General features: G+C 38.1%; 2 protein-coding genes across 4 annotated transcripts in view; one reads left to right on the top strand and one right to left on the bottom strand.

The window, feature by feature from the left end:
- Positions 1-952: 952 nt before the first annotated feature.
- Positions 953-27,202, bottom strand: BOK (BCL2 family apoptosis regulator BOK). Of its 3 annotated transcripts, none has more exons than XM_081954458.1 (5): positions 27,063-27,202; positions 24,984-25,352; positions 15,256-15,384; positions 2,996-3,159; positions 953-1,462 (listed from the first exon to the last, which is right to left on the bottom strand). In XM_081954458.1, the coding sequence occupies exons 2-5, from the start codon at positions 25,204-25,206 to the stop codon at positions 1,337-1,339; spliced, it is 642 nt and encodes a 213-aa protein (XP_081810584.1). In that variant the 5' UTR covers positions 25,207-25,352; positions 27,063-27,202; the 3' UTR covers positions 953-1,336. The 3 variants fall into 3 exon arrangements, with proteins under 3 accessions (XP_081810584.1, XP_081810585.1, XP_081810586.1); XM_081954459.1 differs by having other exon boundaries at positions 24,984-25,268; XM_081954460.1 differs by lacking the exon at positions 27,063-27,202 and adding an exon at positions 26,946-27,034.
- Positions 27,125-27,263, top strand: part of STK25 (serine/threonine kinase 25) — a 35,293-nt gene continuing 35,154 nt past the window's right edge. Inside the window, exon 1 of the mRNA XM_081954457.1 lies at positions 27,125-27,263. The gene's annotated coding sequence lies outside the window, so the exon portion shown is untranslated.

The raw sequence follows: 27,263 nt of genomic DNA, 5'->3' as shown, positions 1-27,263 counted from the left end.
AAGAAGTTCTAGAGAGGAAGTTGAGACAATGTCCTGCTTTTTGTTCATCAGAATGGAACTCAATTTTCGCTCCTGGAAATTCCATTCCATTCCCTTCCTTGCAGAAGGAAGATTGAGTAAAAAACAGGCTAGGATGCAGATAGAGTCTTCAGAGAGAGAGAGAAAAAAACCTCTTGAAAAATCCCCAAATGTATCCTATTTGGAAAGGCCATTAAGTAGCCACTTGGAATATTGCTGATGCCACAAATCTAAGATCCACTCCTGACCACTTGACCCAGAGCAGAATGATGATTAAGTGATTGCAAAGAGTTCCAGAAGTCATGCTCTTCATGCTCTGTTGTGTTTTATTTAGTCACAATAAATCAACCTCTTCAAGGTGTCATTTCATTATATACAGTGTTCAAATTCGGTTTCAATGGTTTAACACCAGAAGCCCAAAGCTTTGCTGTTTTCACAAATTTCAAGAATAATCTTCATTGCTAATTTCAAGGATAATCTTCATTGCTCCATTCCCATTTACCAGCCTTTTTCACACTGTAAGTTACAAAGTAGAAAAGAAACAAAATGAGTTGGAGTATCTTTAAGATGTTTCTACACTTCATTGTGTATACGCAGTTCTTTATTTGTATTTAGGCATCAAAGCAGGTTCAGACTTCCTTCTGTCATGCTTTTTATCATATATGGGCTGCAGTAGGATTAAAATCAAAGCACACAATTTGCCAATTGCACCTCACATTAAAATGTATGCTCCAAATAGGGTATATTTTTGCTGTATTCTAAAAGTTTTTGCGGTTGATGTCTCTGGATCGTTTTGTTCAACATAAACATAGCTTTTTTAAAAATGACTACATTTTGGTGCCTCAGATGTGAAAATATAAAGATGGATATGTAGACTGGCAATCTATGATGTATAATCCCAGTTTAGTTTCTTAGACAGGAAGTGGTATTTAAATTAAATTTCAGTATATTATAGAAACACCTCCCTTCTTTATTTAGCAATCATTAACCAAGAATTTAGAATTCCAGAATGAATAACACTGTGAAAATCACAAATGGAAAATACAAAAAGTTTAGGATAGTTTTCCTCTTTGCACAACTCCAAATCAGCTTCCTTGTTCTTAGTACATTAAAATGTGACACAATTTATAAACAATAAACTGAGTGGCAAGTTCTTCCATTGCTCAGCCTTGTGAACAAAAGATGCTTGGTATAAGACATGAACTGAAAAAAGGCTTCCCATCGTTGGAAAAGCGTGGAGGAAAGTCATCTCGTTACTTCTTCACTTGTGTCTCTTGGTCACTGAGAAGAAAATGGAACTTCTTTTGATCACCAGATATCATCTTTCTGGCAACAGCACAAAAAAGATGGCCTTCAAAAATTGGCCAAAATTACAAATGGCAGCCACAAGCCAATGGGAGCGAAGGTTGGGATCAGTATTCACGACACATTTTGTTATGTCTGCCTGTGGTGGAAAAGAAAAAGAGAGTCACCATTTTTGCATATGTTATAGACTGAGTACTAATAGAGCTTTGCATGATTCCTGCCAGATTGCTGGTGAAGGATTTATCAAACTCCCTAAAACACTTCCATTGATCTCAGCTTTGGAAAACTTGAATAAATCTCCTGTTGGAAACCTTGAACTTTTCTCAATCCACTTCTGAATTACAGTGTCCCTTCTGGGATCCCCTTCTAACAAACAAGAGTCAATGGGAAGCCAGATTTACTTAATAACTGTTTGACTAATTCAGGGGTGTCCAAACTTGGGAACTTTAAGACTTGTGGACTTCAATTCCCAGAATTCCCCAGCCAGCTATGCTGGCTGGGGAATTCTGGGAGTTGAAGTCCACAAGTCTTAAAGTTCCCAAGTTTGGACACCCCTGGACTAATTTAACAACTACAGCGATTCATTTAATAACTGTGGCAAGAAAGGTCATAAAATGGGACAAATTCACTTAACAAATGTTTCACTTAGCAACAGAAATTTTGGACACAATTGTGATTGTAAGTTGCGGACTCTCCATATAAGACTGTACAGAATCAACTCTACCTCTTTGTGCAGCATTATACTATTGCCTGCCTCGTGGCCACCGAAAATGGCAGTTAAAAAACAAAGCGCAGCGATATCTTCCAAGCTACAAAGTATCTGCCCAATGTAGAAAGGTGCCCCTGAATACGTATATACACATACCAGGTGACTTAATAACTGGCCAAGGTTTCCTGTTATGTCATTACTTATCTCTCTTAAAAACACAAATTCCCATAAACGATTATCACAAGTCAGCAGTAGCAAATTAAGCAAATGAAATGAGGCTAAAAACTGGAGAAGAAAAGCAGCCACAGTCCCAATGGATCAGACTCAAAGCTATATGAAGAAACTAATATAGTCAGAATTCAGAGCAAGGATGGAAGAAGGCCTGACAGACAAAGTTTTATTAAAGGAGAACTTTGTCGTCCCATGAAATACCCATCTAATTTGATTCCTGACAGTAACAGTCCCATAGCACAGCGATTTTTCTTTTCCTCAGTTTTTCACAAGGCTCTGGGAGACGAAAAAACTCCCTTTACAGCAGTGCCTTCCTCACTGCTGACAGCCTACTTGCCCTGAGAGGGCTTAGAGGCTCGACAATAAAAAGCTTGGCCGCAAAGGACCTTTGGGCTGACTGTCTATATATGAGAGTCTTTAGCAAATTCCTCAAACAATTAATATTCGCGATTTTAACGATACCAATAAGGATCAAACACCGGAGAAAGGCAATAATGCATCCGACCTCTCAACTGGACTGAGTCGAAGCTGGGATCTGCCTAGCAACAGGGGCGGAGTTTAAACACATTACAAGACCCAGTCCTCAATATAATTGGATGAAGGTTAACCCAATCTGGATGCTGCCTCCACCACTAGGGAGAATACCCATCTAATTTGATTCCTGACAGTAATAGTCCCATAGCATGTCCTCCCATGCTTTTAAGGAAGGTGTAACTTTACAGGATCACTTACCCAGCCTCCTCTCCTCTTCATCCATGTCACCAAAGTCTTGCGTACGAACTCTCCCAAACAGTCCACAATGGTATGGACCATGGCTGGCTGGGCATGTCTCACACAGTCCACAGCAAGGCCTGCTGCCACGGCATAGAGAGATGCAATTTTACCCCATGTTATTCCTATAGCAAGGGGAGGGAAATCAAACATAGTTGGCTCAGGGCTGGCAGGGAAATGGTGAAGTTAGGTAGCTATAGCCTGTGTGTTTAGATAACCTCTTCAGACAAGTATTTTAGCATTTGGCAAAATTGTTCTTTCCCCTCACCCCACTATCATCACACACCAGACAATTCAGCTGGATAGGTGTGCATCCAGATTCTATACACATAATTTATTTTCACATAGTCTGACCTAGGATATATGGAGCAACTGTTGTTCAGTGTCACTTGTCCAATTGGTACATTAACATTGCCTATTTTGTAATTGCTCCCCAGGGATGGACATTGACTGAATAGCAACCGTTGGATACTTTAAAGATTCTAGTTAGATGAGATGCCATTCACACAATTATGGGAACAACTTATAAAAGTATACATAAATTTATATAATATCCTGCTTTGGATCAGGTCTAGCTTGCCCTCTCTCTCCTCTTGTGGGCTTGCTCCAATAAGAAATCTGTACACATGCAATTGCTAGGACCCACTCTGGATTCTGATATACAGAAGAGTTAAAGTTGTCAAGGACAGCTCAATATCCATTCTCACCCTCTTCCACCACCTCAATTTACTTTTAAACATTTATTTATAAAATTGATTATCACATATATGAGATAACCGCTGACTTGGATTTTACAGTACAATATATTTTATGTAATGACACCAATTAATTCGCATTCTCTTAACAAATATAAAGTACAGTACAGCAGATATAGTTGCCTCATCAATAAGAGGGGTGGTATATAAAAGTAATAAACAAACAAACTTTGTCTTACATACAGTATGAAACAGCTAAACTCAGGCTAAGGCCAAGACACAAGAGCGTTCTAGATAATGTCAGCCCAATGTAAAGCATATCAGGCACAGATGAGGGTTGCCAAAATTGTTGTTTTCATTATTTAGATAGTTTATTTTTAAAAAACGTAATAGACATTAACACCGAGGACAGCATCAGGGTTCAATCTTATTTCTCCAATAATTCAGAAATTTAACTTTCATCAGTACTTTAAAAGAGAACAGAACCAAGAAATGTTATTTTTTTAAAAAAGAAATAAGTATTAGAAATGTATTTCAGCATTCTGCATTCTACATTCTGAAAATTAGGAACCTACTAAAGTATCAAGAATTCTGTTTTCATGTGTTAGAGCAAAAACTAAATCAATGGATGATTTAATGATATATGATCTGAATATTCACATCTACATTATTCACACATGACTATCAATTACAATGTAATATATAATTCAATATAATTCCACATGGTCAGGGTATTTGTTGCTTAAAACTTATCATAAATACAAATGGTTTTGATATTCATTTTTTCTTTGTTCTTTCTTTTTTTTTTCTTGCCACAATTTCACTTATTTTCTGGTTGATTTCTTTTTTGTTGCATTATTATTATTATTATTATTATTATTATTATTATTATTATTATTATTTGTTATTGTTAGGTTAGGTTAAAAAACCTACATATCTTTTTAAAGGGTTTTGTCTAAGTAGTGATTAATATGCCAGCATAACTTTACCACAGCTTCTTATTTTCTAAATGTATATAAAGCTGCAATATGGTTAATAAAAAAAGAAAAATTGTAGGCCAGAAAAAAATATAAGCCAGTTATCCCCAAAGACTTATTGGTAGAGACAAAATTAGTATCGGATTCTAATGATTATACTAGAAATTCACAATTTGTTTTTCCATCCTTTTTTAAAATGTATCTCTTGGTGGAGGTATATACAAAATTTCTGACCCCCAATGGCCACAAAAGTTGTCAGCCAGGGAATTACACACACACACACACACACACACACACACACACACCATTCTTCTTAAGATTGCTGGGAAGAGGGAGAATCCCCATCTTCTCCCTCCCACTAACCCCGCTTACATAAAGTGGGCATAAATTGCATGCTATTTTGCCTTCCCACGTACAGCAGCAAGTAGTGGGAGGACTCGCAAACGGCATCTAATAAAAATGCCACCAGGCCAGATTCCAGCTGGGCAAAACTATCATTCTTTATATAAGCACCTTCCTAACAGCTGCAAAAAAGAAATCAACTTGGGGAACAGGCTCCGTGTAGCTCAAAATAACTACTGAGTTCTAAAATCAACCTCTATTGCAAAACTATGAGAGCAGAAAAACAGCTGATTTGTCGAATTGTTTTTTTAAGAGCAGACAGATGGAAGCCATCTGTCAAACCGAGGTATGTAAATACCAAATGGAGCAAAACAGAGAAAATAAATCAGAAGTGGTCCCCTGCTTTAGTCTCCTAGATGCTGGAAAATCTCCAGGAAACCATGTGGATAAGCATCTGGTCAGTTTCTGAGCTCACAAAACTACACTTCCTTTCACTGTACAAATAAATCTATCCACTTGGTGATCAAAGTGCACAGCTTTCTATTCCAGTCCAAAACAAACTTGTGATGGATTCTATTACAAGAAGGGGGAGGTAGGGATAGAAACTGAAGTAGGGTGTGTTCCTCTTCAATGTCACCACCTTCTCACCAGTTGCAAATGACAATAGTAAGGATAACATACTTACTAACCTTGAAGAACCAAACCATGTTTTATTTAGTCCAGGATTATTCAAGATAATAAACCACAAATAAGTCAACTATTTTAACTTAGCATGCTCTGGAAATCTAAGTTTTAATTCAGAACGTACTCAGTTTAGTATCGCTTGACAGAGGACAGGTCTGCATGGCCAACAGCCTCTGGTGAGTATGGGACATCACCCATAGTTCGAGAGGAACAGAATGGATGTTGTAATCCTCTATTTACCTCCAACCTACTATGACTGTAACTTCTGCCAATGTTTTCCTGAAAGTGGGATTTTCTGGCTTGTTCCAGGTCAAGATTTGCCTGCTTTGTTCTAGGCCAGTGGTGGGCAACCTTTTTTTTCAACTGAGCCAAATCTCGCCAAAACCACGATTGAAATTTACTTTGAGAGCCACATTTTTAAAACCGAAAATACATAGGATGGTACACTGTTTTTAGTTTCAATAAGTTTTTATTGAGAATATTCTGCATGCAAGTATCCACATAGGTTGGGAGGATACAAATAACACAACTAGTAAAACAAAAACTTTAGAACGATATTATTTATCGATAACGTTAAATTCCGTAAAATTTGCCTTACAATGTAGAGAAAATTACATCCTGACATTGACTGACAAAGTCACAACCACTAATGTGAACATTGGCCTTGCATTTCCTTGGATAGTTTGAGTAAGTCACGTTTGTAAGTTGTTGTTTTTAATTTCATCTCTCTCTCCCACTTTCTTTCTTTTTTTCTTTTTCTTTCTCTCTCTCTCTCTGGCTCTTTGTCTCTCCCTCCCTCCCTCCCCCATCTCTGTCACTCTGTGTGTGTGTCTGTCTGTCTCTCACTCACTCTGTGTGTGTGTGTCTGTCTCTATCTCTCCCTCTGTCTCTCTCCCCTCCCTTCCTCTCTCTCTGTCACTCTGTGTATGTGGGTGTGTCTGTCTCTCACTCATTCACTTAATCACTCACTCTGTGTGTGTCTCTCTCTCTGTCTGTCTATCTTTCTCTCCCTCCCTCCCCCTCTCTGTCTCTCTCTGTCTGTGTGTGTGTGTGTGTGTGTCTGTCTGTCAGTCTCTCTCTGATTCCCTCCCTCACTCCCTCTCTCTGTTCCTCTCTCTGTCTGTCTGTCTCACTCACACACACACACACACACACACACACACACTGTGGTCACCTTGTTGAGTGTTCCAATCACATTTGAAACACTCAACAACTGGCCTGCATTTATGGTATTTTGCAGCATTCTGCAGTCATAGGACCAAAATTGGTTGTCACTCGCCCGGGCTTTTGCAGAAGCTTCCCTCCGAAGCCCGAGAGGAGGGAGGGGAGCGGGCACCCGGCACACAGAAGAGCCGCATTAAAGGGTGTAAAGAGCCGCATGTGGCTCGCGAGCCGCGGGTTGCCCACCACTGTTCTAGGCGAATCCCTTCACTTTAATTGGTGATTGCGTAGAGGCAGAAGTAGTCCTCAATTTGAAATCACTGGTTTTTATGGTCTAATAATCTCTTCTAGAGCTACCTTTATCAGTACTGTAGTTATCTAATTCCACAGTGGTTATAGTACTTATCTAGAATAGAATTGCTTTGAACCCAGCAATATATACTGTTTATTACTACAGATAGTCCATGAATTACAAGTTTGCTTAGTGACCATTCAAAATTACAACAGCACTATAACCATTTCCCACACTTATGTTCATTACAGCATCCCCATGGTCATGTGATTTACATTTGGATGCTTGACAGCTGGCTCACATTTATGATGGTTGCAATGTCCTGGGATCATGCGATCCCCTTTTGCAACCTTCTGAGAAGCAAAGTCAATGGGGAAACCAGATGTACTTCGCAAGCGTGTTACTAATTTAATAACTGCAGTGATTAATAAATGTGGCAAGAAAAGTCATAAAATGGGGCAAAATTTACTTAAAATTTCCCAATTAGCAAAATAAATTTTTGGGCTCAATTGTGGCCATAACTTAAAGACTACCTGTATTCTTTTTCCTGAGCTATATACTTTTCTATTGGAGGTTTTGAAAAAAATAATAAATCCACCAGTACACTGCTTCATAATTCTCATAATTTTTCCAGATGTCTGAAATAGAAGGATTTCACTTCCAGCTGACAAAGAGCCCATCTGATTCATACACATATTTCTATTTTTGTATGTATATGTGCAAATACATATCAAAGCATTTATATCCAGTAGAATCTGCCCATTGAAAGGAATGTGGTTGACAAGTGTTTCCTGGAATGGAAAGCCATAGCAATCAGGACATAATAGCATTTAACTCCAGCCTCACTCTTGCAGTAATTCCAAAAGTAAAATTTAGCTCTTATCTTGCTCTATTTAACATTAAGCAAATAAAGGAAAGTTGTGACAATGCCTTCATGGATCTAACAATATGCAAGCTTTCTAGTGATTTAGTTTAACAGATTTTTTTTAAATCATGACAAAAAAGAGATAGAAGGTAATAGAATTTAGGCTCGAAGTAAAATAACTTTTATTCATATTCAGTGTGTTAAGTCAGGCAAAATACACTGTAATTATGGGTAAGAATTGCTCATAATAGTTTATAAAAAACAGGAAAAATATGACAGTATCCAGGAGTCTTACATTTTTCAAGTAAAACTAAATCAAAACAATCTTTTTCATTCCATATTAAGGCGTAGTTTTAACACATGTTCCTATTAATTCTAATGTCACTACAGATGATGGTTTTACAATTAAATATAACTTTATCAGCTTCTTTAACAGAGAAATTATTTTCTGGCACAAGACACAATGAGAAAAAAATGACAATTTTCAATGATGAAAATTCTGTTCCAAGACTCTGAATCTCAGAAAGATCCTGTTTAACAGATACAGTTTACATAGAGGTCAATAGTCAATAGTTTATTTTCAGTAGAACTTTTTAATAGCATAGAAACCCTTGCCTTTTGTACATCTGGTCTACTTTATAAACCCTACATGAATCATTCAGCTAGTAATAAATAGTGATGGCAAATGGTAATCATTCTGGGATTGGCAGGGTCGGTACAAAAAGATGTAAAATAAGTTTCAGTCAGTCTTAGTCTGGAATGATTACTGTTCTCTTTCATTTGTGCTCACAGTAGATATAGGGAATATCAAAATAGATTAGCAGATAGAGGATGTGGAAGTCACCTCCATCCTACCAAACTGACAATTAGGGAGTAGTCAAGTCAACTCCTTGCGTCTTGCTATTTATTTGACAAAGAAGAGCAGATATTTGGTATACGTAGTTTCACCTTAAAATAAGCACTGAATATCACACACTAGTTTATGCAATGTCTTGTTTATAACAGAAGGCAGTTTCACTCCACTTCTTCCAATGGTCTCTTAAAGTCATTGAGAGGACACCTCAATTGAACACCCATATGAAAGATGCATCTCTGACTTGATAATTCTGAGTCCTTGATGTTAGTTTAGACTAAACATGATTTGTTTAGGTTTGCCTCTTCATGGGAATGTCTACAGCAGGAGTGTCAAACTCACATTGTCACGGCGGTGTCATGTGAGGTATCGGGACTTTTTCCCCTTTCCCTAAAATGGGCATGGGCGTAGCTAGCACGTGATGCATTCGGCCCGTGGGCCAGGAGTTTGACAGCCCTGGTCTACAGGATACGTTTTTTGACCATACTTTGGCAGATACCCTTGCCTCTTGATGTTATACAACAATCCACAAGTTATGGAAATCCAGCCACAAAATGTCTACTTCCAGTTATAAGCTATATTAGGGGTCCTAAGTGCTTGCTTGTTTTGTTGCAAGAAAATGAGCAAGCTCTGAGAGCACAAAGGACCCCTCATGTCAACCCTGAGTTACAAATATTATCCTTTATTAATAAGCTATATTTGCAGGTATGTGCATAATAGGAACTAATAAAGTGACATTAAAACACTATCATTAATACAGTGACCTCTGGATTTAAGTAAACTTGTTTTTTTTCAATTGCTACTTAAGTTGTGACAATTAAACAATACAATGTTAAATGATAGTTTTGTATTGTAAGGAAATATGTTTGTTGTCCACCAAGATTCCCACAGCTATTAGGCAAATGAGAAAAATATATTATCAGTCATGGAGGATGATCTTCAATTGAGAGGTTTTTTAAAAACAATGTTAGCATTTTAGTAGATTACTATATTAATTTTTAAAAAGTATGCAGCACATGAGCAAGGCAACTTGATGGTGTTGTATCGAGGTTCAGTTGGCATGAGCCATGGTGGTGCAGTGGAGTTAGAATGCAGTACTGCATGTTAGTTCTGTTGACTGCTGGATGACTGTGGTTCGGCAGTTTGATTCTCAGTGGTGCAAGGTTGACTCAGACTTCCATCCTCTGAGGTCGGTAAAATGAGGACCCAGATTGTTGGGGACAGTATGTTGACTCTGTAAACTGCTTAACGAGGGCTATAAAGCACTGTGAAGCAGTATATAAGTGAGTGCTATTGCTATTGCTATAACTATCTCCCCATATATATTTATACTTAATACCATAGGTTGGCACATCCATTTTCAAAGACCCAAGAGAATGTTCATTTACAATGTGAACAACAAATCCTGGTTTACAGTGAAAAAACTAGATGTGCTTCTGTATGTGTTTGTCTGTGTGAGAGAAAGTGATGTGATAGCATCACTTATGTATGTATTGCATGTGGATGTAAATGACAAAAATCCAAAGGCAGACCTGCCCTTCCTTTCTATTGAAAACAAAAGTTAAATACGCACAATATTTGGGAAATTACCATACTAAGCACACTGTTTGAGAAAGACAAAACATTTTGGTTCTCCACTGATACCTAAATTTTTCATTTTTTTAACAGAGCCAATGCTTTATTATATTGTCACATAATTCTAGAGAAATGGAATAAGTCATACATTCTCCATTCCATAAAGCTAAATACAGACAGCATACACAGGGTTTCAGCTCTAATCTCCCCACCCAAAAATATCAAACACCTTCCTCCCTCAGCAATCATAACCTCCCACTTTCTTAATATTGTGTCTTATGCAATGTAACCCTCCTGATAAAGAAGATTTTAAAAATGATCCTCCTGTTTTCAAAGAGGTACTGAAAAAATAATATATTATTTTTAAAACACATTCCTTGGTTTCTTTTAAAAATGGCATATCTGAACAAAACAACAGTGTTTTACAAACATCCATTTTGATGTCAGTGATGGCAAACCTTTTTTGGCTCACGTGCCAAAAGTAGGAGGAGTGCAAGGGGATCGTGCGCGGGTGTGCCACACCCATAGTGCTATGCACATGACTCCAGCATGCATGCGTGCACGATCAGCGCCCCCCCCCCATTTTTGGTGTGCTTTTTTCACCCTCCCCATGCTCCAGAGGCTTTATAGGAGCCTGGGCAGGGCGAAAACAGCCCCCCCCCCGGAGACCCTCCAGAGGCTTCAGGAGCTTTCCTCAAGCCTCTGGAGTGTGAAAAACAGGCTCTATGAGAAAACTGGAAGCTAAAACTGGCCCTACGAGCAAACTGGAAGTCCGTTCCTAAACTTCCAGTTTGCCCATAGGGTCGTTTTTTGCCCTCCGGAGCCTTCAGGGAAGTCTCCTGAAGGCCCCTGAAGGCTCCGGAGGATGAAAAAAATGGCCCTACAGACGAACCAGAAGTCACTTGCGGTTTGCTCGTAAGGTCATTATTTGCGCTCCGGAGGCTTCAGGGGAGCCTCTGGAGGGCGAAAAATGGTCTCAAAAGAAGGCCGAAGTCAGCTGGCCAGCACGTGCCTGGGCGCTGGCCAGCTGACAGGGCAACGCCTCACGTGCCCTGATAAATGGCTCCGTGTGCCACCTGTGGCACGTGTGCCATAGGTTCGCCATCACGGGCATAGGTGTTCAAAGATTCAAGAAAGTCTGAAATACATTTGTACAGAAAGATTCATCAGTGCTAAACCAATACGGTCAAGCAGGTTGGTTTTTCATTGGGATTTGGGAAACCCAGTTTCTAATTCATCAGACTCATGGGCGATGCTGAACTATCCCTGCTAGCATTCATGCAGTATGCTAAGTCATGTGGAACTTTGTTGTATAAATCTTGTTCTAACATAAAAACTTTGTGGTCTTAATTTTGTGGTTAAATAAGACAACATTAATCACAATGCATAACTATTTTGTTACTTTTAAGAAGCACAACTATGATACCCAACTCAGATTACAAGTTAACTTACAGTTAAACAGCCACTAGATTTATAGGAAAACAATATAGCATGCACAAGTGGCAGCAAAATTGAGACTCTTCTGTTTCATTTTTTTTCATACTTAACTGTAGAGTTAAATTACTATCCACCCAACCTTCATTAGCATAAAACTATTGTGGCATAATATCTGGCGCCTCTTTTGTTGATTGCTACAGTGACTTTTTGTGTGTGTGTATAAGTGCCTCTTTTTTCCTAACAACATTGACCTGATTTTGTGAATAAAGAATATAAAAATCAAAGGAATTGGTTGATTCCTCATGATTTGCTGCCTCCCTCCTCCACCCATCACCAACTAACAAGAAAAAAGCATATTGATCATGTTAATCTATCATAATCAGGAATGAGGAAGTTGCTGATTCTGTTCCCCACCTTTAAGTTTTTTCCTTTATCTGAATTCATAGAGACCTAATCTTAAGTGTATTTTAGGCGAATAGGATTTTCCCATGTATTTTACCAGGAAACGTAGATAAGGCAGGTTCTAAAATTATGCACCCTCCTAACCATAGTCATGGAGTACGAATCCATTGCCGATATCCATTTTCCTCTCCAACTTCATGGAGGATTGACTGCCCCACCAGTAAGAACAAACCAGAAAGTCATCAACTTTTGCCTAAGTAACAGTTTCTGCGTATCTCTGGCAAAGTCATCTTCCTTAGTCTCTATACCAACATGATGAGTGGTGAACAAGAACATATTTTGCACACCATACATTACAGGTGCCATTGTATGTGATCAGCTTAAGGGAGAAAACTCTACATGAACATATTAGTACAGCGAAGGAGTTAAACCCATCTCACTTATGTCGTAGGGAAGAAATGAGAATTACATGATAGAGACAGAGTAGAAAAAAATTCCAGTATGTTTGTATTATAGTTAGGTACAAAGGAGTGAAAGACTTATGGATATATTTTCATATTTTGAAAATAAGTGAATTGGTGCAATACTAGCTTTTCTGAACCCCATAGCTAATGACTTCATTCCGGATAACATAACTGCAAAAATTAAAACAGAAAGTGATAATCGTCACAAATTATGAGCTCCAAAAGAAGTAGTTTTGCAAACCATGGGAACCTTCAGTATGTCTAATGTTGGTTAATCAGTATCTTAACTATGATGAATATACAACCCTGCTGAATATGTTATGTAGCTTTATGGTTACTTCCACACCATACTATTTTTACTTCTCATAAAAGCATTTTAAACCAATGAATGAATTTTTTTCACTCCTGTTCTTCTCAAAATGCTGAGAATACAGAGATCATCTTGAATGAATCACTATTCCTTCTGGACGCATAAAAATGAAAGAATGAATGAATCTATACCATTTACAGGAGTAGGATTCAGCTGGTTCGGGTGAATATTAGCTCCTGCGCTATATTGACTTATATTCCCTTTTCTGAAGCCCAGCTGATAGGTGCAGCAGAGCGGATTGCTGCACCTCAGCTGTTTTGCACCAGGGCTGCAATAGAAGGTAACTTTTAAAACGTACTGCGCTCAGCAAACCGATTGTTGCACCAGTTGAATCCCACCACTGATCCATTTGCCATGCGTATACATATGATGGAAACAGTATAGGGGGGAATACATTTCAATGTATTTTTTAACCTAACATATATACAATGACTTGCCTCTGCTGCATTGAAAAATGCATGAAAATAACAACAGCCTTGCAGACATAGGTCATATGCACATCTACCATAGTTCTGTCTGGCACAGAGCGGCCAGCTGGATGTATTGGTAAGTTCCCAACCTAGACTGAAGAATGATTGTCCCTTCCACTGTTGCTTTCAGCAACAAGAATTTAAGACGTGCTGCCTATAATTCAATACAATACAATACAATACAATACAATACAATACAATACAATACAATAGTATTGTAACTGCCTTACCATCTCAAGGTGCCTTTCAATGATACACAATACAATACAATACAATAGTAGAGTTGGAAGGGACCTTGGAGGTCTTCTAGTCCAACCCCCTGCCTAGGCAGGAAACCCTATACCGTTTCAGACAGATGGCTATCCAGCATCTTCTTAAAGACTTCCAGTGTTGGGGCATTCACAACTTCTGGAGGCAAGCTGTTCCACTGATTAATTGTTCTAACTGTCAGGAAGTTTCTCCTCAGTTCTAAGTTGTATCTCTCCTTCATTAGATTCCACCCATTGCTTCTTGTTCTACCCTCAGGTGCCTTGGAGAAAAGTTTGATTCCCTGTTCTTTGTGGCAACCCCTGAGATATTGGAACAATGCTATCATGTCTCCCCTAGTCCTTCAGCAGGTAGTAAACAAGAATCACTGATAAGTCTGATTCCCCATGAAAATATCCAGACTTGTTCAGAAGAAGACTGGACATTTAGCCAATTGGCTATCATAACACAGTTTCACAATAACCATGTGCTTAAGAAAAAGCATTTCCTTCTGTTAGGCTCTGAAATAGCTCTGAACATGAAAGAACAACTTATTAACCACTTTGCAAACACTACTGTGCGTGTGAGGAGATAAACTCTCCCAGACAGTCCTCAGGAAGGCAACACCAAATTTTTATGGTTAGGAACAGCATGCCTAGGAACTGGAGGCTGAATAAATCCACTCCATTCCAGTGATAAATATATACACTACCTTGCAGGGATACATTATCATTTCAAGACTAGCTTTGTTCTGTTTCAAATAAATTGGTGCAGGGCAAGGGGGGGGAATCGACCTCAGTGTTAAAAACACTCAATGAAATGCAATAAATCAGGTCTGAAACTGGTGACACAAAAGCTTAGCCTATTTGCGATATATATTAGAAAAGGGAAGGGGGGCAAAATCATAAATATCAACACGAGTCTCCGAAATAAAGGCAAGAAGCTCAAATATTGATATTCCTTGATTTTCCATCTAGACCTTTTCTTACTGCTTTGTTACTTGAGAAACAGAATAAAATGAAGTTCATTCTGCAGCCAGGAGCACATTCAATCTCATAAACCAAAGAGAAGAGAAAAACAGAACTGTCTGTAGCAAACATAGCAGTTGCCAAGTAAGTATAAAAATAATCACTTGACATTAAAGAGGCTCCCTTTCTGCAAGACAGATAACAGGGAGAGGCAAAAATATTTCCTTACCCAAGAAAAATGTGCATTTGTCTTATAATACATGTTTAATGCAACATCCATTGCCTCTTTGCTTATGCCAGTGGTATTCTTTGCCAAGTGGCCTCTACTCATTCCACTGACCAGCAACTGCTATGCTCTATTCACATTGGCTTCTCTAATTTTCCTTTCCTTTGCCCATAGTTTGCATTTTAATACATCACCTGATGAAAAGATTTGAGTGGCCACAGCCAAGAATGCATCCGTCACCACAGTTTCTGAATGGAGAGAGATGTTTAGTTGCCGTGCTATGTTTCGATAAAGATTGGGCCTGATATACTCCAGTTCATCCCCTAAAAAAAAAAAAAGAAACACAAAAAGCCTTTTATACACATGCAAAACGTATTTATTCAAATATCTGAATCCTACTTTCCATTAAGACATTCAAACGGGATGCAAATCCACAAAAATCAATAAAAGTATAGGATGAACTCATAAAGCCAATAACATGTTCTTACAAAGTAGCTAAAATGCTGGGATCCCGAATAGAGGACTATTGGCTTCATCGAAGGGAGGCTGTTGTGGCACCAGATATTTTTGTTTCTGTTTGTATTGATTTTTTTGCCTTTTTTTTTTTTTTTACGATGTTGGTTTTGTATAATGGTTGGGAGCAGGTGTGGGATTCAGCTGGTTTGGACCGGTTTGGGCAAACTGGATGTTAATTTTAATCTGGTTCACTGAACTGGTAGTTACAAGGATTGGCTGACCCTGCCCACCCTGCCCCTCCTCACCCAGGAGTCTCCATGCAGCCTGTTCCATCATGCCAGGTAAGGGCAGGGCCTCACAAAAAAATGGGCCTACCGGAAAATGGGCCTATCGAAAGTCCGGAAATGGGCCTGTTTCCGGTCTCCGGAGGGCCTCTGGAGCCCAGGGAGTCTCTTTTCACCCTCTTGGGGACTCGAGGAAAGCCTTCTTAATGAGAACATCAAAGGATAAAACAGGAGACCAGTAATCTGTGCTTTAGAAATGCAATACATCCTCTGGAAATGAGCACAGCTAAGTTATCTGGGGGTCATTTTCATGATTTGACTTTTATCTACATATAGTGTGATAAGCATGTAGCCAACCTAGAAGAGATACAAATTAATGAACTGCCACCTAACATTAATACCGAAATTAAAATAGTTTAAAATATTCTCAATTCAATCAGTTGTACAATGTTTTTTTGCAGTGAGTTTCCTTTGTTTCCTACTCTGGGGTGACCTCCTTAGCCTGTGCTTCACACGCATCTACTCCCCGTTGTGGAGTCAGATACCATCTGTTTCCTCCATCCATACCAATGGATCCAGTCTGAAGAACCACATATTTCTCTTATTAAGATTTGTTTAACATACTAAACATTACATTGAACTAGGAAACAGTGGTATTATCAGATGTTTACGAAGCATAGTATTCAGCCTATTTCTTCTTTTGACACTCCACACTCATATATCTGTTTATAAGATATATATTCAATGCATATTCCTTTAATGCAAACAGTTTGTAAATAAACTAAAAAAAAAAAAAGCTCTAAAAATGTTTCTGCAAATCTTATCGGGTCAAGGACTTGAAAGTCAGCCACTGTTTATTTCTTCATCCCTCTGATCCTTCAGATAATGATTTTGTGACTTTGAGTTGACCTAAAGAGGTGTTGCCCTAATGTGGAATTTACATCTCAAAGTGGACATGCAACTACAAACATCCACAAGAAATGAAACCGAGTCACATGTTCTGGCCTTCAAACTGTGTCTTGTGAGAAGTAACACCTTTTCTTTCTTTTTTTCCCCTTTGCCCTACATGTTTCCCTTTTCTTCTCCCTCCCTTATTTTCCCACTATTTTCTTTTGCGTTTTAGATTATAAACTAATAAACAAAATGATGTAACAAAAAAGGGCTGGTGACCATTTTCTAAAAGATCGGGGAGGCAGTCCTTCCTTCAACTGGCCTCAATGCTGGGAATTCTGATGTTTTTACTCCCAACACAACAAAAGGATTATCAAGCTGAAAGAGGCAAACAGGCTATTTCTTAAGATGAGGCTGCTACTTTAAATTCAAATGGCATAATTTTTTTCCTCTATTGGAAAAATGGCAAAGTGCCCTTCTGTGCTTATGCTAGCAGGGATAGTAAAAGACAATATAATCTATGTCTTAATCCTGATTTCATATGATTCAGAAGATGCTATTTTAAAAAAAGGATTAAGAGCAACTGGATGGGGGGAGGATACATTAGCCTTATATGCTAGTCTGGTATATTCTTTACTGTTCAGTTGCATGGTTATGATTTACCAGATTTTCTTGCTCATGTTTTTGTTTTTAGTCATCTTTGAAGCTATTCTTGATTCAAATGTTTAAAATAATATTTTGTTCAGACTTGCCCTCAAAATCTTTAGAAATGTGCTATTGTTTTGCTTCAGATAAGGCTAGAAAAATGTGATCTTCCCCATAGGACCCCAGAGAAGATGAGGATTAACTTTTCATTGTTGAAAAAAAGGGTGTATCCCATTAAAGCAATCTGTCAACCTCATCTCAAGCAAAAAAAAAAAAAGATTTCCATGGTTGGAACATGATAAAAGCTTATGGCTTGCCTGAAGCTGTGAAACATTCATCAGACAGACTAATGTGTCACCAGTTATTTCACACTAGGGCAGACATGAGATGCTAAAATCAAGAACTTTATTTATTTTTTGGGTTCTTCCCTAGCTTGGCAGCCTCTCCTTGATTCTCAGTTATATTCTTCCCACAGAAGCATAAGAGAAAGATTATCTTATCCAGAAAAGGCCATATCCAACATCAATTTTCCCAACATCCTCAAATATTTTTAAAAAAATTGGAGTGAGGACAATAAGGTTGGAAAGTAGCCAAGGATGCTTGTTATGTTTACAAAAAGATAATTGCTGAGGACAAGCCTCCTCAGAATGAATTGATGGAGCTCATCAATTCCACAAAAGTCTCTAGACATTTTGCAAGTACACTTTCAGTAGGCATATAGCTCTTGTTTTGTGTGAAGCAAAATGAATTTTGTGAGAAGCTCAGGTCCCGACAGCTACCACTATAGTACAGCCAGAAAATAATCTAATTAACAACCCTTAAGAGCCACCACTAATCAGTATATAAAAATACACTTAGATGGACCAGTGGTTAGATTTGCTGGAGGAGAACCTATTGTGTTCCGCACCTATCTGTTCCCATTTTACAAACATTCATAATTGTTTCCATTTTCTATCCACTCATTTCTTTATCTTGGATCCTACATCTTCACCAGCAGTTTGAACTAGTCACTAGCAAGTTCTGCCATAAACATAATTAGGAAAACATGATAAATGTGCATTTATTTCTTCTTTCATGTATGACTATGCATCCTTAATAGGAAGATTTATTCATATTTTCTTTTCAGCATCAAATCAATGTGAACTCCTTCCCTCTGACAGGCATTTTCAGTTAATTTTAAAATCTTGTCTTCTATATGGAAATTGGAAGAAAGCAAAGGCAAACCATTCTGCATGCTGACAAAAACATTATATCAACATAACTATGCAGTCACCAAGAATCAAACTCAACTCCAGAAATTGTAAAATCTTAACTAGATCTGGAATGTACTGCTTCAGGAATTGGACATCACCAGCTTTTGCAGACAAACCAAAATGCATTTTTTCATGATAATTCATTATTAATTAATTTTAGTATTAGTTCTTCTAGCTTTTAATATTCTATATTTTAATTGTTGCCAAAAGCTGCTTTAACTTCTCAGTTAAACAAAAAGACGGTATACTTATTGAATAAATTAAACTGCTAGTTGAAAAGTCTTATACTTTCTTTTCTGAACACCTAGTGGTGTTATATTACATTTATCTTATATAGTTAATAGCAACTTGGGAGTTTTATATTGGAAGAATGGTTTAGATGGTTTTTTAAAAAAGTAATAAAATAGCTCTCTATATGAAAGCCATTTCTCCCTCCATTCCTCTTTTGTTTTATATGTTACTTACACAATTGTTTGGAAATCTCATTTAAACCAACTTATGAAGTATTTGGCAGAAAGCTATAACATTTGACCCTCTGAAGGGCTAAATTGTTCCATGTAATCTGATAAAAAAGAGAGAAAGGAAACATGGCATATACATGCACAGCCTGATAAGAAACCTTCTGAGAATAGGAACTTTCTGCCCAGAGTGTGTAAAACTCCTTCATGAGATAAAGAAAAGGCAGGAAATCAAGGATGGCAGCTTCTGAGAAAAATAAAATCGCATTTGGATGAGATATAACTGAAATTCCTAAGGGAAAGCTATTTGCTGTCACATAAGCCGATTATTTTGCTTGGGAGAAGGCCTTCTAATTATGGCAGACTGCCTATGTCACTATGCAAAGATTTAAAATATTTACGCATCTACACCACTCATTTTTTCACGAACATGAATCTATCTTAGTACCAATCTTCTGCCGGTGGTCATAACTTTAGCATGTAAACAGTTGCAAAAAGACAATGCAGAGAGCTCCAAACAGCTACTCTCCAAGGTGCGGGAACAAAACAGCAAGCGCTCTGCAGTGCAAGTATACAAGGATTGCATACTTCCTACTACCCCCATCCCTAAATTCACTCATACACTGATGGAGTCTGAGTTGACAGCTGGTGACTAAGAAAATCTGAGGTCATAATCGATAGATCAGGCTTCCCTAGCTGTTTGAGCACATTCAAAATACTGAGAGGGTATGTTGTAACTATTCCAAAATGATTTGTGACATCAGCTGTGACAATCAGGTGTGGAAGTTCCACACAGAAAAAACAAACAAATAAAAAACACAGCATTGTGCTGCAGTCTCCTCTTAATTAAATTTATAACAATGCCTGTAGGACAGCGATGGCGAACCTTTTTTGGCTCACGTGCCACAAGTGGGGGGAGCGCAGGGGAGTCGTGTGCAGGCGTGCCGCACCCATAATACAACGCGTCCGGACGGTCCCTGAAGCCTTCGGAACGCTTAAAACGACCCTCTGAGCAACCCGGAAGTGACTTCCGGTTTGCTCGGAGGGTGGTTTTAAGCGCTCCGAAGGCGTCAGGGAAGCCTCCGGACGGTCCCTGAAGCCTTTGGAACGCTTAAAACGACCCTCCGAGCAACCCGGAAGTCACTTCCGGGTTGCTCGGAGGGTGGTTTTAAGCGTTCCGAAGGCTTCAGGGAAGCCTCCGGACAGTCCCTGAAGCCTCCGGAGGGCCTCCGGGGGGGTGGGGGAGGCTCTTTTTGCCCTCCCCAGGCTCCTATAAAGCCTCTGGAGCCTGGGGAGGGCGAAAAATGGCTTTTAAAAAGGTGAACTCAGCTGGCCAGCGCGCGCATGCGCGCTGGCCAGCTGACAGGGCAGTGCCTCGCATGCCCTGACAAATGGCTCCACGTGCCACTTGTGGCACGCGTGCCATAGGTTCGCCATCACGGCTCTAGGATGTATTTTTGACTTACATGCATTTTTGGAAATTATGCCAAAGCAACATTTTGCTTTGCAGTATACCAGGTTCCAATGCATTATTTTAATAAAATTAAAAAATAGGCAGGACATAGAATTTGATAGTTGCAAAAGAATGTATCTCAGCAGGAACACAGATTGCCTTGTCAGAGCATAGTGGGGAGCCAATATCATACATTCATCAATACAGTTCAGAAGAAGACGACTACAGTAGGTGAGGGCAAATTCCATGTTAGGAAAGTAGGAACGCAAAGAAAACTACCATAATCCTTTAGCAAAGCTGTGATGCACCCAATTCTGGACTATTAAGTATAATCATTATTAAGAATGCTGTTTTGGTTACCAACGTCAAGAAAGGGAAACTAAACCAATGAAAGAGCTTGATCAGTGCCTTTATAAGGAAAGTTACAGTATTTCTGGATTTTGGGGTGTTTTTTTTAAAGGAAGTGACATATGTTACAAATTATCCAGTGAAGGTGAATGATAAGACATTTTGGAATAAAAAGAAGGAAAGACTTTGGGAAACCCTGCGATTTCACTGTAATTTATTATAATATAATAACGACCACCAACTGAGATACTTTTAAAACACCATATATCAGGGGTGTCCAACCTTGGCAACTTGTGGATTTCAACTCATGCTGGCTGGGGAATTCTGGTAGTTAAAGTCCACAAGTCATAAAGTTGCCAAGGTTGGACACCCCTGCTATAAATTATTATTAGTTGTGGTGATTATCTGATCTGGGAAGAAATAGTGGCTATAATAGAGGGGAGTGATGGCTAAAAAAATATCTAACAGGCACTATGATTTTCACTCAAGATAGATTTAGCTTTTCTTCCTGAAATCTGCACTGGAACATTTTGATGACTGGATTTGCATGATGTGTTGAATCACAAACTGGATGACCCCAAATTTTATATTTTTCCCCGTTAACTAAGTTTAATGTAACTATGAATATGTCATGCAAGCACAACCTTTTTATCACAAGTTCACTCAGGAAAAAAGTTTGGGCCTACTCTCTCATCTACATTGTTTACAGTATCTGCCAAAGTTTTAGTACTAAAATATTTCTAAATAATTGCCTAAAAACAACTCAAAAATATTAAATTAGCACCAAGTCCATTGAGGTAATTGTAATGGGAAAACAGCAACCATACTTTTTTTGTTGTTATTTTAATTAAAGTAATATTTCTCAATCTCGGCAACTTTAAGATGGTTGGAGTTCAATTTTCAGAAGAACTAGAATTTTGGGAGTTGAAATCCACACATCTTAAAGTTGCCAAGTTTGAGAAACAGCATTAAAGCTACAGCAGGTCTGACTTACTGAACAGGGGTTTCAGTAGTAAATGTATGTCACTGTCAATTTGATTTCATTTAATGCTAATCCTAACTTAATATATTATACATTTCACTCCAGTCTTAACTGGATTTAATAGCCTGGATGATTTTCAAGTAGATACCTTCAAGTCTTGTACCAACATCTCCCACTCATTTAAATATTTAACACCAACATAATCAATGGAAGGCAAGCTTGATATTTCTGTGCATCAATTAAATGAAGGGGTGCAAAATCCAAGAAAAAAAAGGACAATTAGACTAAGAAAATAAATGGAAAGATCAACAGCAAGAAGGAAATAAAATTAATTCACCCCCTCTCTCAAAACACAAAATCTGCTGGAAAGGATATTGTAGAAAAAAATTAAATTTTTAGTAGCACCAAAACGGACTAAAAATGACATATCAAGCTCTTTTATGTTACAGCATACCTTTTATGCTATAACTCTCATCAAGGAGGATAGAGTTTAAAAGTAGTTTAAAAGTAGTGGAGGATGACAATAAACTAAACTGCATGTTCAACTCTTACAACTGATGTTCCAAACTGAGGTTATCATTGATTAAATTTTGGAATTTGGTACCAAAGAATACAGTGGTAGCTACCAGCTTAGCTGGATTCAAAAAAGGTTGGACCAATTCATGACATCATATATATGAAATAATTTAACATACTTTGCAGTTATTTATCAATTGCACATTCAGCTTTATGATAACATTTAGAAAGTAGAGTTAATACTTTTTTATTTATCTTTAAAAGTTAAAGCTATCTAATCATCAGAATGATCTTAATCTCTAATCAACACTGTATAAATAACACTATACCCAAATAATATAAAGTACTAGTGTTCTATTTTAAAAAAATATTTAAAAGGGGGAGGGGGAACTTCTCAATAATATCACCAGTTCCTCTTGTTGTTATTTTTCTTTTCATTTCATTTTTGCAATTTGGATTATAAATTGCTTTCATCCTATGACCACTTTTTTTTTGGGGGGGAGGGATGTTATAACTAATAAAGGTCACCAATGTGGGGTAGGATAATAATCAAATAAATAACCTGATGTTTAATGTCACAGGAAAAAAATCTGGACAAACAATAAGGATACCAGAAATAGTCTTGTTCCCCTTCAAATAACGTCTGTAGAAGAAAGTAAAGTGGCTTTTCTAGGCACTGGCTAATTGGTGTCCACAAAAGCAGCAAATTCCAAACTCAGCTCAAAAAAAAAAGCCTAAAACACCTCTAACCAAATTGACATCTAACATGCATAACCATCTTAGTCTGGGAATAAAGAACATTATCAAAGCTCTTTTGGAACTCAGTGCATAAAATCCAGCACATACACCTCCCTCTTCGCCCATACAAACAATTAGGAAAATATTGCTCTGGCATGACACCTGAAACCCTAGAAGCCATCTCTTACTCCTGGCTAATCTAGGGCTAGTCCTGGCACAGCCCAAGCCAGTTTGAGAGCATGAAGAACAGACTACCTTTGTTTTCAATAAATTGTAAAAAAGAAAGGTGAAGGAAGGCTGCTGCTGCACTCAACAAAATGGGCTCACAAACTCAAACCAAATGAAAGCAGATCGCCTGAATGCTATAGTGAGATGTATCTGTTGTAATGGCCATCAGCACATGTGATGCTTATCACAGCTCAGTTCAAGGAGAACTGGAAGCTAGTTTGCTCTTGGCAAGAACAGATGCAAGCTTGATCTATTACAGCACTGGTGTCAAACTTGTGGTGTCACGTAACGTTTTGCAACATTTTCCCCATTCACGGAGCTTGAGTGGGCGTGGCCTGCGCATGAAGCATCCAGCCCGCGGGCCACTGCCAGTTTGACAGAGAAGTTCAGAAAAGTTAGCCACTGAAGGGATACCTCTGATATGGCAATGGTATCAAAACATATATTTCTACTCAATGTCACTCTCAAGACAATAGAGATGGGCTGTTTTGGAGCTTAGTTGATCTCATAAGAGCCTTTTCAGATCTGAGCCGCATATAAATTGCTGTATTGAAAATAAATAAGGTTGAAGCTCTATCTTATATGACAAACCTCTGCATGCACAGAGAATAATGAGGATTTCACCCAGGAAGAATTTTATATTATATATTCCTTGTAGCCAATAACAAGTAATTTTAAAGGGCCTAAATAGTGGGATACCTGAAATAGGAAGAGATTTATATTTATATAAAATATCTTATATTCCTAAGTCAGGTATCCCACCATTTAATTGTAATCACATACATGTATTTATTATATTAAAATATATACTGTATATAAGTGTAGGTTATTATAAATACATACACACACATATATATATACATATACACACAATGTGTGTATTTTAATGCGGACTGTACACCGCCCCGAGTCCCTTTCGGGAGAGGGGGCGGTATATAAACGCTAATAATAAATAAATAAATAAATAAATCTGTATATGTATATATGTGTATGTGTGTGTGTATATAGTAATAATTGTAGCATTTATATATATAGTACTACTTATTTTAATATAATAAATGATTATAATTATATAAACACACATTCATAGCCCTAATGTTGCCTTTAGTCAAATAATTTTTGAAGCACGACAGAAGCTTGCTTTATTTATATATTATATTACACCTTTGCTCCCCAAGCAGACATACATGCCAAGTTCCAAAAAAACATGTTGCCTGCCATTTCTTTTCTCCCTCTTCCGTAACTGAAGAGCAGCCTGTTTTTAAGTACTTCTTCAAATATTAACATATATGCATGATGGATAAAGGACCAAGAAATGCAGCCTGTGGCCAACTAGTACTACATATCAGCTAGACACATTTTCTATAGTGAGAAAATAGGAAGGGTTCCAAAAATACAGGCAAATAGTTTTATTAACAAGCTGTGTAAATTTGTCCCTCTTTTCAATGAATGCAGGGGAGAGTGGGATAGATTTTGCCAATTTGGACCCTGAGAAGAAGAGAAAGCCTGAGACCGAAAGAGACAGAGGCAACAAATTGTTAGATGATTTCAACATAGGGGATGAATAAGATTATAGGTAACTTTTGGAGAAAAGAGCAGAGGTATCACAAGCATTACACCATTGTAACGTAACTTAGCCAGACATATCTTTTGTCCATTTTTGCACTTACCCAACCTTAAAAGTATGCTGGACACTTCTGCTAACTTGCCAACTGGAACAGGGGAACTGTGCTCAGGCTTATTCCAGCCAATACCAGCCCGAATGAGCCTGGAGTTAATGTAGTCTCTGCAAAGCACCTTGGCTTGAGATACAAGCTCCTTATCAGTGGGAGTCCGGTCAAACACTTCCATCACCTCTGCAGCAAAGACAGAAGAACGACGGAGGACTTCCATTCTATCACCGATCTTCAAACATGCTGGGCAGAGTTTTCTTCAGGATTTCATTGGTGGGACACCTGGAAAGGAATCTATAGCTAGAGAACGTGTTCGCGGGAAACTGCTTCACTGCAATTTTCAGTAAAGATGCTTGTTGAAGATCCCTGATTGACAAATGAACAAGAATAAATTATCCAACTGTAGTGAATAGCTGTTCATGTTAGCTTCCTGATAGAGCTAAGCTGGTTTATGATGAAATCAATGTGCAGCATTATCTGATGCCTCGTTGTTCAAAGTAGCTTTCTCTAGCTTGATGCCTTTCAGATATATTAGCATTATATCTCCCAGAATTCCAAACCAACATTAGCAAGGAACCAGATCAAAGAAGGCTGAATCAAATTAAGTTGTTTTTCTGTGGAGCTTACATACAGATAAATGTGCTCATGGTTGCAATTTACCAGCACTTGAAAATATGGAAGTAAAGACTTTTGAATACAAATCACATGGCAGACTTAAGATCTCTGCAAAACCAATGAAATGAGCAAACACACATTTTAATTTTCTGAAGGGTGTTTCCGGACAAGACTTTTATCATTTGCTTTCAAGATGAAATTTTTACAGGAGATTCCAAAAGTGGTATATTTGTTTTGTTACCATCCTGTGTTTTTCCATTTCAACTGCCTTTTGCTTAAAAGAAAACCCAGAAACACATCCATTAAACAGAAAAGCTGCAGAGTGCCTTTTGAATGACAGAATAAGGCACATGAGTCTAGAAACAGCCTCAAATACCCTCTTAAAAATCAGGAATTACAAAAACAAATTAATGGAATCTTGAAATAACATTTGAAAGCATCTTGTTTTCTCTAAAGCAGGACATCATACGACAGGCAAACACCAACGTTCAGTAGGCAATGACATCAAAAGAAATAGGCATGCCATATTATATCACTCATGTAATATAATATCATGCACATGTGCGAGGGGAACTTTTATCTTTACCAAATCACTCACTTGAAGAAAAAAAATAGGAATAATGACAGTATCTTCACCAAAAATATCATTCTGTCAATGTCATCTTTTAGGAGACAAAAAACACGCAAGCCTTTTTGTATAATTTTTTTTATCTCCATCTAAAATAAAATGACACGGCCACACAACACTCTCTTTCAGTTCTGCAACGATACAAGTTTCCTCGAATTTAATCTCAATTGGCTGTATGTTTTAACATACTTAAATATTCCTCTCAGTCAGAAGGTAATCTTGTTAATGGCGTGACTTGAAAATGTAACGCAGGAACCAAGAATTCCTCTAAAAGTTTCTCACAGGACATAAAAAACATTTCCAGCCAATCCATCACTGATAAAATATTTTTAATCAATATTGAGCTAAAAAGTACAACCCTGAGTCTCCAAGCAATGTCCTCAAACACAGGTACACCTAAACTGAGAGTTATAAGCATAGCAGCAACAATTGCCAACGTATACCTATTTCTACAGGGCTTGCATGTGGCCAAAATACATAACGCTCCACCATGACACAGGGGTTAGAAACCTACTTAGGGATTGTACGCAAATCATACAACAACACAAATGAGCCAACTATATGCCTAGCCTCTCCTGCAAACCAAGAACCATGAGGAATTATCGAAGTTCCATTGTGCCATGCGAACCTATAAAATCAAGTTAACTGATAAACCACAGTTAAGTCTATCAGTTAAGTCTATGTTTATAAACAAAGCTTCTGATCGTTACTCTTACTCAATCTATTCTAAATCAATAAAAAGGCAATAGCAACGCCCACGCGTAAAGTTTTCCGGCGATCTCCAAGGCATTTCCACTCCGCAGTGATGATTTGCAGTGCAGGAGATTCCTTACGTGCTCTAAGGAGCGTTCCTTGATTCTCCCCGCTGGGACCGGGTTGGGCAGAGATCCCAAGAATTGTTGGTTGTTGAAATTCCGCAGAAACGCCTAATAACTTCGAGCCGTTGTTCCTTCTGCCTTTACGAAGCTTCAGAGATCCCAGCGCTCGCAAGATTCCCTCCGTGGAAAAAGATCTCCTTGCTATAGCCTTGTAAG

Source organism: Natrix helvetica, assembly GCF_964273705.1.
Source record: "Natrix helvetica genome assembly, chromosome: 5".
Classification (NCBI taxonomy): Eukaryota; Metazoa; Chordata; class Lepidosauria; order Squamata; family Natricidae; genus Natrix; species Natrix helvetica.
Note: the sequence above shows the minus strand (reverse complement) of the source record. Positions and strands in the feature narration are given on the sequence as shown.

What these genes read in the sequence shown, in the direction of transcription:
- BOK (XM_081954458.1), bottom strand. Translation starts at nt 25,206, where the DNA reads ATGGAAGTCCTCCGTCGTTCTTCTGTCTTTGCTGCAGAGGTGATGGAA. An exon ending in CAGCATACTTTTAAGGTTGG is followed by an intron (nt 15,385 to 24,983) that starts GTAAGTGCAAAA and finishes TTTTTTTTTTAG; the next exon opens with GGGATGAACTGGAGTATATC. An exon ending in TGAAGAGGAGAGGAGGCTGG is followed by an intron (nt 1,463 to 2,995) that starts GTAAGTGATCCT and finishes TTTCCACCACAG; the next exon opens with GCAGACATAACAAAATGTGT.